At 50.6% G+C, this 11,506-nt stretch overlaps 1 protein-coding gene across 13 annotated transcripts in view; it reads left to right on the top strand.

The window, feature by feature from the left end:
- Positions 1-11,506, top strand: part of LOC100602030 (aminopeptidase like 1) — a 64,022-nt gene that overhangs the window by 31,537 nt on the left and 20,979 nt on the right. For 8 of the 13 annotated variants that reach the window (XM_030825226.1, XM_030825225.1, XM_030825228.1 and 5 more), the window contains 3 exons: positions 8,020-8,088; positions 10,038-10,223; positions 10,723-10,893. In XM_030825226.1, the coding sequence (XP_030681086.1) occupies positions 8,020-8,088; positions 10,038-10,223; positions 10,723-10,893 (426 nt within the window). Of the gene's footprint in view, positions 1-7,454; positions 7,544-7,717; positions 7,877-8,019; positions 8,127-8,922; positions 9,354-10,037; positions 10,224-10,722; positions 10,894-11,506 lie in introns of those variants that run through there. The other 5 variants (XM_030825237.1, XM_030825233.1, XM_030825234.1 and 2 more) reach the window with 5 other exon arrangements.

The raw sequence follows: 11,506 nt of genomic DNA, 5'->3' as shown, positions 1-11,506 counted from the left end.
TCCCAACATCCCCCTTTTCCAGAGGGGGAAACTGAGACCCAAGTTTCCCTCTTGTCAAGGCCACAGGACTAGAACTAGAATCGTCAGCTTTCTGATTTCCAGATCAGGACTATTTCTGCTTATGCCATTTTAATTTTTCATTTCTTTCCATAAAATTAAATGACCTTCTTCAAGAAAGATTTAATGGTCAAGATGCGATTTGGTAAAAAGCTTCCTCAAGGATTTTTTTCTTATTACAAAGATGAGACCGGCTGAGGCTGAGAGAGATTTGCAAGCAGTGGTATGTCATTATCCCCAGCTCAGTTTTTTGTGTAATTGGTGTGAAGAGATTGCTGCTGATGAATCAGCCTGCTGCTCGACAGAAAATAATGATTCTTTTGTGACGTGAGTCAGTGTACGTACGTGTATGTTTGTGGTTGTTTATGAAAGGTATGTGTGTACATAAAACGCTTATCGAGATGGATAATGTCATTTTAAAGTGGTAAATAATAAAAAATAGTCTTGAGCAAAACTGATTTTACAATTGCCTGAGAATGCAGCACTTCATTTTAACACTATGCAATGGCTAGAAATTGATTTTTTTTTTAAATCCAATTAAGCCTCAAGGTTGGTTATCCATTTAAAAGGTCGCATGAGTTAAACAATGACAGTACCTACAGTTCGTGCTAATAAATTTGCACAGAACTTCAGCACTTACATCGTGTGCCTCACAGAGGCATACATTTTGTATCTGCACAACACTGAATTACCAAAGTCCCTGCAGTGGTACAGATACGCCAGCATACCCTGGACCCCAACTGGGGGAGTCCCTGAGCTGACCACCGGCCCTATCACCTCTTCCACTTAGATCCCCGAAGCACCCCCCACCCCAGAGTGCTGAGTCCTTCCATCTACCTGGCCCCCTTTTCTGTGGCCCCAAGAGCATTGAGAGACGAAAAGTTGCCTCTCATTTAAAAGGGGGGAGAAAAGATGTATTCACTACTTGGTTTTGTGTGCTGCCGAGTTTATAATGTAACAGATAAATCCTGTTTTAAAAATAGTACTTTATAGTGTGTATTTACTGTGTATTCATAGTGCATTAAGAAAAAGACTTCTGCCGGGCGCGGTGGCTCACGCTTGTAATCCCAGCACTTTGGGAGGCCGAGGCAGGCGGATCACGAGGTCAGGAGATCGAGACCATCCTGGCTAACACGGTGAAACCCCGTCTCTACTAAAAATACAAAAAATTAGCCAGGCATGGTGGCGGGCGCCTGTAGTCCCAGCTACTCGGGAGGCTGAGGCAAGAGAATGGCGTGAACCTGGGAGGCGGAGCTTGCAGTGAGCCGAGATTGCAACACTGCACTCTAGCCTGGGCGACAGAGCCAGACTCCGTCTCCAAAAAAAAAAAAAAAGGAAATAAACACTTCGGCCGGGCGCGGTGGCTCACATCTGTACTCCCAGCACTTTCAGAGGCCGAGATGGGCAGATCACCTGAGGTCAGGAGTTCGAGACCAGCCTGCCCAACATGGTGAAACCCCGTCCCTACTAAAAATACACGCCCAGCTAATTTTTGTATTTTTAGTAGAGATGGGGTTTCACCATGTTGGTGAGGCTAATTTCGAACTCCTGACCTCAGGTGATCCACCAGCCTCGGCCTCCCAAAGTGCTGGGATTACAGGCGTGAGCTACCATGCCCGGTCAATTCTTTTTACTTTTTAAAAGATCTACATTCAGATACTACAGATAGATGTATAATAAACACAAGGGTGTTTCTGGAAAAAAAGGTGACTCAGGTTTTTAAGATTGAATCATTTTCAGTGCTCTAGAGAAACATACTATTTAAAAGGATCCTATAAGTGAAGGTTTTCCTAACAAAAGATTCCTTGATCAAAATAAACATTTAGCCCCTAATTTTGCTTTTCTTAAGTCTCCATTTTCTTATATTGAGTTTGCTTAAAGGAACGTGGAACGACATTTGGTCTGTTAATTATTTCTCTTTTCCTTCTCGCAGCCTCCCTGTCCAAAGGCTCCAGGTCTTCAACATGCCCTTGAAAACTTTTGCAACTACAAAAATAATTTTGCTGGTGTTCAGAAGTAAATAGAGTTTAGTTCCTGAGACATGAAGGTTATTGCTGTATTACACTGTGCCCTTCCTGGGAGGATAATTTAGGCTACTAGAATGGCAAGGGACCTTGGAGAGCAACTAGTTCAGCCTGCTCATTTTTTTTTTTTTTTTTTCTTTTTGAGATGGAGTCTTGCTCTGTCATCCAGGCTGGGGTGCAGTGGCATGATCTCGGCTCACTGCAACCTCTGCCCCCCAGGTTCAAGCTATTCTCCTGCCTCAACCTCCCAAGTAGCTGGGACTACAGGCATGTGCCACCATGCCTGGCTTTTTGTATTTGTAGTAGAGACAGGGTTTCTCCGTGTTGGTCAGGCTGGTTTTGAACTTCCAACCTCAGGTGATCTGCCCGCCTCAGCCTCCCAAAGTGCTGGGATTACAGGCGTGAGCCACCGTGCCTGGCCCTAGCCCCCTCATTTTATCGAGAGGTCCTAAAAACTGATGCTAGAAGAGACGTTTTTCATTGTTAATAAATGATTCTGCTGGTACATTTTTATTAACACATTCTCTCATCTCATTGATCCCAGAAAGTATAGACACAGTACATGCAGATGAGGCTGCCAAATGTGCTTTTCAAGCAAAGTGCAAAAGATGGCATGTAGTATGCTACCTTTTGTTTAAGATCCATGAATAATCTTATTTTTTTCAAATAGAATCATGAAAGATAAAACAAAAGCTAATAAAAATGGTTACCTATGGGGGTAAAAAAGGTTACCTGTGGGGATAAAAATGCTACCTATGAAGGATGACTGAGAAAAGGGGGGAAGGGAGGATGGGGAGACCTTTGAACATTTCCTTTTTATAGGTGTGACTTGAATGATACAAAATGTTATATGTAGTCAAAAAAGAAAATGTAGAAAAAAGGAAAATGGCAAACCTTTCTGTGAAGCACAGATTTATGAACCTAAATGTACATCAAATCAATAAGCTGCACAAAAATCAAGTATATGTGGAATATATTGCTGGGATATACTCTTAGGAACAAAAATTTAAAACATCTTGAACTCTGTGTTGTGGGTTTGTTGTCGGGAGCGGAGGCTATTGGTGAGTGTTGTGGGAAACAGAGAGTGAGAAACTATAGGAGGGGCTGGGAACCAGGGTCCTCACTGTGGCAGAGGGAGATGCAGTTATGGAAGACGGGCAGGTGAGGAAAAGCCCTGTCATGTGGATCTGAGTGGGAGGAATCAGTATCAACTCATGATGTTAAAGAAAACCTGATCCTAACAGATGCAAGAGGACCAGAAGCAATGATGCCCAAGTGGCAGGGAGCATGCCCAGCACAAGAGCTTGGTCTCTAACTCTGCAGCTGTTGGCTCTAACCAACCATTCCCCTCACTGAATGGAGCTAGGGTTTCTTGGAGAAATGACTGACTCTGGATTTGGGTCAAGGAAGGAACAAAGTGAGCCTGTGATCATCTTACTGTTCCAGAGAGGACAAAGTCCTTGGAAATGGATAAGAACACATCAGAAAGGAGTCCGCCTGATGCAGCTCTCATTGGCCTAAGTGGGGACACTTGGGAGCAGTGACATTTGATGAGATGCACACACGTATGGGCTGTGGCAGGGCTGGCTTCAAGGGTGTGCGGCCACCACGGCCACATGGGCCCTGTGCCTAGTTTAGTGCTCAGCTGTTGCCATCTTGAAATTGTTTTTTGAAAGAGAGGCGCTGCATTTTCATTTTGCGCTGGACTCCACAAATCACGCTGCCAGCCCTGGGGAGGGGGGAAGGTCTTTGCTGAAGAACACCAGGTAGTTAAGTGTAGAAGGGAGGATAGAGCTGGAAAGTCACTCAACCAATACTTGATTCAGGCAGAAATCATCACTGGATACTAAAGACATTCAGGAAAGGGTGGTTGCGACCCAGACGGTTCTTAGTCTCAAAGTGTCACTCCATGGATTATAAAGAGGAAATTATTTTAATTCAATTAATTATAAAAGGGGGAAATACACTTTTACCATGAAGAGATCTGGCAGACCCCACTTGCCAATGATGGGGGACACTTAGATTATGTGCCTCCTGATGAGGTTCGATGGGAACCATAACCCGTATTTTTGCCAAAAATGTTCAACCTAAATCTAATAAAACAGACGAACGCAGATGGTGAGAGCTTCTGTAGGATATACCAGTGCATGAAAGACAAAGGTAAGGACTGTTCTGGATTAAAGGAGGCCAGAGAGTCTTCATAACCAAACGCAATGCCTTATTCGGATTATGGATTTAAAAAGAAAAAGCCATGAAGGACAAGGGGACAATTAAAGTTTCAATGCAAACTGTATACTGGATAACAGTATTGTTTCAATGTTAAATTTCATGGGTATGATCAGCATATGATCATGATTATGTTGGCTGGTGTCCTTGTTCTTTTTTTTTTTTTTTTTTTTTTTCTGAGATGGAGTTTCGCTCTTGTTGCCCAGGCCGGAGTGCAATGGCGCAATCTCAGCTCACTGCAACCTGCACCTGCCGGGTTCAAGCGATTCTCCTGTCTCAGCCTCCCGAGTAGCTGGGATTACAGGTGCATGCCATCACGCCTGGCTGATTTTTGTATTTTTAGTAGAGACAGGTTTTCGCCATGTTGGCCAGGCTGGTCTTGAACTCCTGACCTCAGGAGATCTGCCCGTCTTGGCCTCCCAAAGTGCTGGGATTACAGGCGTGAGCCACCGCGCCTGGCTGGTGTCCTTGTTCTTAAGAGATACACAATGAGGTAGGGGTGTATACAACTTACTTTAAATGGTACAGGGAAAAATATGTGTACATACATACATATACATACATACATATACATATATACATACACACACATATAGGCATGTTTGTGCGTATATAGAGGCATACCTCGCTTTATTGTGGCGGTCCGGAACTGAACCCAGAATATCTCCGAGGTGTGCGTGTGTGTGTATCTGTATATATATGTATGAATCTAGGTGAAGGGTATACAAGTGTTCATTATACTAGTTTTTCATCTTTTCTAAAAGTTAATGAACTTTTCAAAAAAGTTTCTAGAGAAATGTGTCTTCATGGCAACGAGTTCTTTTTCCTCCCTTCAGGGAACATTTAGTGCAAATCTAGGTGGCATGTCTGGTGCCAGCTGCAAAAGGGAACGGAGGCCCTCCTGCTGTGCAGGCACTCAGGTTGTAGCAAGGGACAGCACAAACATCCACAACGCAGGGCAGCATTCAAGGCGGTCGTGCGGCTGTCACAGTTTTCACTGGTTGTGGGCTCACTTCTCAGCCAGCTGCTCCAGGACCGTGTGGTGGAGGGAGGTCCTTGGAGCTGAGCCTGCCTCTGCTTCCTCTGGGCTCACGAGCAGGTCATTCTGAAGCAGGAAGGAGCCCTTCCTTGATTTCACTTTAGGCCTGCCTGAGGCACTTCCACTGGTTTCCAGTTACTTGCAAGGTCAAGTACAACCTGCAAGGTCAGTGTATATTTTATGCACACTTTATATCTGGCCACAGGAGCTTTGCTTTTTTTGTTGTTGTTGAGACAGAGTCTCTGTTGTGCAGATTGGAGTGCAGTGGCGCGATCTCGGCTCACTGCAACTTCCGCTTCCCAGGTTCAAGTGATTCTCGTGCCTCAGCCTCCCCAGTAGCTGGGATTACAGGCAGGCACCACCATGCCCAGCTAATTTTTGTAGTTTTAGTAGAGATGGGGTTTCACCATGTTGGCCAGGCTGGTCTCAAATTCCTGGCCTCAAGTGATCCACCCGACTCAGCCTCCCAAAGTGTTGGGATTACAGGCCTGAGCCACGGGGCCTGGTTCCACATGAGCTTTTGACAGTGCCAGAATGAACCATGTCCTTTACTACTTCAGGCCTTTGCATGAACAATTCCTTGGTCAGGGATCAGACTGCCTGACACACTTTAACCCATCCCTCAAGACCCAATTCAAAAGTCTCATCGTAGTCCAAGGGGCCTTCCCTAACTCAGTCTTCTCCCAGTGACCGGATCTCTAGATTTTACTGTTCTATTTGCTTCCCCTTCCTCTTCCTGGCCACACACACATATGTGCGCACACACACAAACACACACACACACACACACACACACACACACACATGCTATTGCATCCCCAAAGCCTGACGGGTCCTGGAGCTTTTCAGAATTGATGTTCAACAAATGTACGTCAAATGAATGAATGAATGGAAACGCTAGAAAATATGAGGCAGATGCACCAAGGAAATGAGTGTTTCTTTGAAGTATCGGATATAATGGAATCTGAGAGCCTCGTGGCGATTAGCTGAGTCTAAGCAGGCATTAGGTTTTATACGGGTGAAGTCTGACATGAAATTAACATATAAATGCACATTTCAAACACCTAGAGCCATCTGACAAGATAGGATTTCAGCAATGTGTCCTAGGATGTGAACTGTACCAAAAAACATCCTAGGAAGTTCTAAGAGCTTTATTCTGATTTGTCCCAGAAGTTTTTAACCTTTTCTTCAACTTTTGAGCAAAGTCTGAACATCCAGTTGAATGTGGAATAGGTTCCAAGTCATCAAAAACATAAGTTGACTTTTGGGTTGCATTAAAGATCTGGTAATTTGTTTTAAACTTTCATGTTTTAAGGAAAATTAAATAGAGGTGGATTTTTCATTGACAGTGAAACATACACTAAGCCATGGAGTAATACCTTCATAAAAATTCATCTAAACAAAGTGCTGCCTGGCTTAGTTATGTTAAAGTCTGTAAAGTCAGCAGTGAAAAAGGGAAAGTACTTTCCTGGAACGTATTTGTATCTGTCACAAGCTGCATCTTGAGGAAATTGGCAGGCATTTGAAGTGGAATAATTCCTTAGCGTTCTGTTTAGTTTGGATTTCTTCAGTTCGGGGGTGGCTTAAAACCAGAATCACCAATATTTGCTTTTAACAAGCATCTAACGTTTTCTCTTGCTTTGTGTACACTAAGTGCTCAACAAATGTTGGTTGAATTGAATCATTTTGTTCATCCTTTCTGGGGGCTGTCAGGGTTATTCAGTCTATTCTTAAATATGAAAGAATTCTAAAAGAAAAACATCTCCAAAATGACCTCTCCACCAACAGTTTATCTCATTTCCAACTCCTTGTACACAAACCTGCTAGATCTGGCTTTCTGAAATGCTTCTTGGATCTCTCTTCAGTTTGCAAAATTCTATCGAGTGAGCCAGGCTCCCCAGTCGATCTCCTCACCCACTCTTCTATTTTCCAGGAACCTTCTGTTCTAACCACACAGGTTTCAGAGCCTGCTGGACATATTCTGCGTCTGTGTTTCCTCCCAGGACTTCTCCCACGTGGAAGGCCTTCTTTCTCAACCTCTTCGCCTGTGCAAGTCCTATTACATCTGTCAGGGCATGGCCTTAGCCTCTCACCCTCTAGGAAGATCCTCCAGCTGTCTCAGTCCTCTGGAGTGCCGTGTGCCTGTCTGCAACGTATTTGCAAACAGAAAAAAGAGTGAGAGATCTTCATACACACTGTTAGTACCCTTTACCAATGTGTGAAAACATTCAGCTGCTGTAAAATCTTTTGAAGAAAATAAGATCCAATTAGCGTTGACTTTTATGTCGGGAAAGCTGAGGGTTTCAAAGGAATTCCTTTCAGTCATTCAACAGCTTTTTTTTTTTTTTTTTTTTTTTTTTTTTTTTTTTTTGAGTGCCTGCTCTGTGCCAGGCACTGGAGGAAAAAAACCAAAAAGACAAAAAGACCTGCCTTCAGGATGCTGAAGCTCTAGTCTATGTGGTGTTTCTGAGGGGCCAGGGACCATGGCTCAGAGCTGAGCAGAGAGACCTGGAGCCCGTGGACAGGGAAGGTGAAAGCGTGGCTTGTGGCTGGGCTACAAGTTAGGGAGCTAGGGGGCCAGCTGGGAGGTCAGTGGTGGAAAACCTCCCACACCACGCCAGGGAGTTGACAGTGATTTTTTTTTCTTTTTCTTCTTCTTTTTTTCATTTTTAGGCTGGTTATGAAGAAGAAACTCAAAATAACAGGAGTGGCTTATGGAACTACATGGAAGTAACAGAGGAGGGTACCAACCAAAGGCCCTTGAGCAATCAGGATGTTGGGTAACAGATTTTTGCTTTTAAATGACTCCTGGGTGGAGCTTCCCCAATGTATCGTCATTCCCTGACCCTTGCATCTGACCCTGTGGGTGGGACCCTCTGCCTCCACCATCCACTCACCGCTCACCCCTGGCTCCTCCACCACCCGGCTCCTGCCCCACACCCCCGATGGCCTTTCCTCCCCTGCAAGGCGACTGAGGTGACTCAGGTCACCCTGCTCCTTCCTCGTCTCATCTCCTCCCTCCTTTCCTGCTTAGACTGTGCCAGATGACCCTTCTTGCAAAGGGGTGGGCGGGAAGGCCCCCCACGCAACCAGGCAGTGCCTGGATTTGTAACTGGCCATCCCAGCAGCAGTGCCCTGGATGGAAAGCCACGTCCTGTCACCCTCTCACATCCAGGGCAGTGCCTGGCAGAGCGGGGTCTGATCAACGCCAGGGAACCTCCGAGTAAGTGAGGAGGAAGTGACCGTCCACGCTGTACCCACCAAGCCAGGCAGTGGGACAAAAGGACCTGACTCAAGTCCAAGAGTCACTGGGCCCCTCCGGTCTAACTGATGGGTGGCCAGGGTGCAGGGTCCCCCGGGATCAAAAGCGGCTGCTAAGGGATCTCGGGGGACCTGCTTGGGGCCGGCCTGAGGCCTGATGGGCAGAACTGCGTCGGGTGGGCTTGGGCCTACGTCGGCCCAGGCCCCACTGGAGGCCGGGCCCGTCCGGGAGGCGCTGCCTGGAGGGCCACGTCGCCCCGCGTGTTGGGCAGGGCCGCCCGGGCCGCTGGGCCGAGGGGCGGCGCCGCCGGAGGCCGGGCGCGCGGGCCCTACTCGGCGGGGCCTGCTCGGGGCCGGCTTCGGGCCTACCCGGCCGGGCCTGCCCGCACCCTCCCGCCCGGCCTGGCCGGCGCCCCCTCGCGCCCCGGGCGGGCCCTGCACGTCTCGCGAGCAGCCCGGAGCGGCGGGGGAGGCGGGGCCCACGGGCTGCCGGGCAGGGCCGGGGCGGTGCCGAGCCCGGGCCGGAGCGGGGCGAAGGGGGCCGAGCGACGGGCCAGGCCGGGCCGGGCAGGGCCGGGGCGCGGGCCGGCAGGAAGATGGCGAACGTGGGGCTGCAGTTCCAGGCGAGCGCGGGGGACTCGGACCCTCAGAGCCGGCCCCTGCTGCTGCTCGGGCAGCTGCACCACCTGCACCGCGTGCCCTGGAGCCACGTCCGCGGGAAGCTGCAGCCCCGGGTCACCGAGGAGGTGAGCGGGCCGCCGGCCGCCATGCGACCCGCGCCGCGGAAGCCCAGGCCCGGGCGGCCCGCGGAGGCCCCGCCTCGCCCGCCGCACCCCCGCCGCCGCCGGGCCGGGCCCAACGAGGCCAGGCCGCCTCCCTGAAGGGCTCAGGCGCCAGGCCAGTCCTCGCCCGCGGAGGCCCAGCCCCAGGCCCGGTCGCCGGTGCGGCGCGGTGGTCCTCCTGTCAGCCCAGCCCTGCGCCCCGCGAGGCCGCGACACCTGCGGACGGCGGGGGGAGACGCGGCCGCTCCCAGGGCCGCGCGTCGGCCCTGCCTGGCGACAGGCTCTGCCTTCCAGAAGTTCCCATGGCAGTGTCCCCAGCTGCCTTTCCTTGGGGACACCTGGCCCCTGCCCCCTCTCTGGTGGAAGCCGCCTAAGCCCTATCCGAGTGTTGGAAGCAAAGCAGCCCCCGGTCTGGCCCTTCCAGTCTTGGTGGCTTCATCCCACCAGGGGGGTGCGAGCCAGCCTAGAGACAGTTAGCTCTGCAGAGAGGCGACACATCTCCCTAAGGATGGGAAAACGGTGGCCGGGAGCTGCGCAGTGCCCTTCCAGGACTGCAGGCGTGGTTGTGGCCGTGGCCGCAGGGCAGGGCCTCCTGGCACGTGGCCGCTGTTTGAAGCCTCTGTCTCTTGTCTCTCCCTTCTGGTCTAGCTCTGGCAGGCTGCCCTGAGCACGCTCAACCCCAACCCCACGGACAGCTGTCCCCTCTACCTGAACTACGCCACCGTGGCTGCCCTGCCCTGCAGGGTGAGCCGGCACAACAGCCCCTCGGCCGCCCACTTCATCACGCGGCTGGTGCGGACCTGCCTGCCGCCCGGAGCGCATCGCTGCATTGTGGTGAGTGCTTCGAGAGGAGGCAGCCACGGTGCTCCTAGTCGGGCAGCGGTGAGCTCGGGCCTGGGGAGCTCACAGCCCTGCACACACTGCAGCGCCCGCCCGGAGGGCTGTGGACATTATAATCCCTGCTCTGTAGATGGGGAAACAGGTCCAGATAGACGCGGGGATTTGCCCCAGATCAGTTTTGGTGGCATATCAGAGACTCAAACCTAGATTTCCTGAGGCCCACTTAGTGTCTGTCCCTCTGTCCCTCATTTTCCTGGCTGGTCAGGCTGTTGACATCCGGCGGCCAATGTGTTATTTCTCCTGGAGCATGACCAATGGTGGTCCCATGGTTCCGGGGATGACGTGAGGGATGGGGTGGCGGCTGCTGTGGGACATCTCTGTCTAGATGTCATCTGCCAGGGAGCTGATGTTCCGGAGGCGTTCAAAGAGCAGCTCCCTGCACTCCCTGGTGGCGGCCCTTGCACCCCTCACGCCGTCTCCCCATGTGCCACAGATGGTCTGCGAGCAGCCGGAGGTCTTTGCTTCCGCCTGTGCCCTGGCCCGGGCCTTCCCGCTGTTCACCCACCGCTCAGGTGCCTCTCGGCGCTTGGAGAAGAAGACGGTCACCGTGGAGTTTTTCCTGGTGGGACAAGACAACGGGCCGGTGGAAGTGTCCACATTGCAGGTGAGTGTCTGGAAGGGCAGACCCTGCCCCTGGGCCCGGGCAAGATCGGGCAGGTGGGAGGCAGGTCGGGAGAGGGAAAAGCTTGTTGCGCGGGCAGGAGGAGGGTGGCTGCTTTGGTTCCTGGCAAGCGGCAGAGGCTTTTCCAAACCCAGGCCCCCTGCCTCTGCCTCAGCGTGGTCTGTGACTTCAGGATTCTGTTGTATACAGGCAGTGTTTGTTGAGCACGTTATCAGTGCCAGGAACATCCATGCTGTTTTCCAAATAACCCTGCCCGCTTATGTGAGCTCCGTGTGTGTGTGTGTATGTGTGTGGTGTATGCACGTGTGTGTTGTGCGTGCGTGCACACGTGTTGCTGTGCGTGTATGAGTGTGTGTGCATGTATTGTATGTGTGGGGTGTGTGTGTGCGCATGTGCGTGATGTGTGTTGCGTGTGTATGAGTGCTTGTGTGTGCGTGAGTGGTGTGTGTGGTGTGTTTATGTGTGGTGTGTGTGTTGTGTGAGTGCTGGTGTGTGCATGAGTGGCATGTGTGTGGTGTGTGGTGTGTGTGTATGAGTGTTGGTGTGTGCATGAGTGGCGTGTGTGTGGTGTGTTTTGTGTGTGTATGTGTGCTGG

Source organism: Nomascus leucogenys, chromosome 13 (assembly GCF_006542625.1).
Source record: "Nomascus leucogenys isolate Asia chromosome 13, Asia_NLE_v1, whole genome shotgun sequence".
Lineage (NCBI taxonomy): Eukaryota > Metazoa > Chordata > Mammalia > Primates > Hylobatidae > Nomascus > Nomascus leucogenys.
The sequence above is the reverse complement of the archived record's forward strand: the minus strand, read 5'-3'. Positions and strand labels throughout refer to the sequence as shown.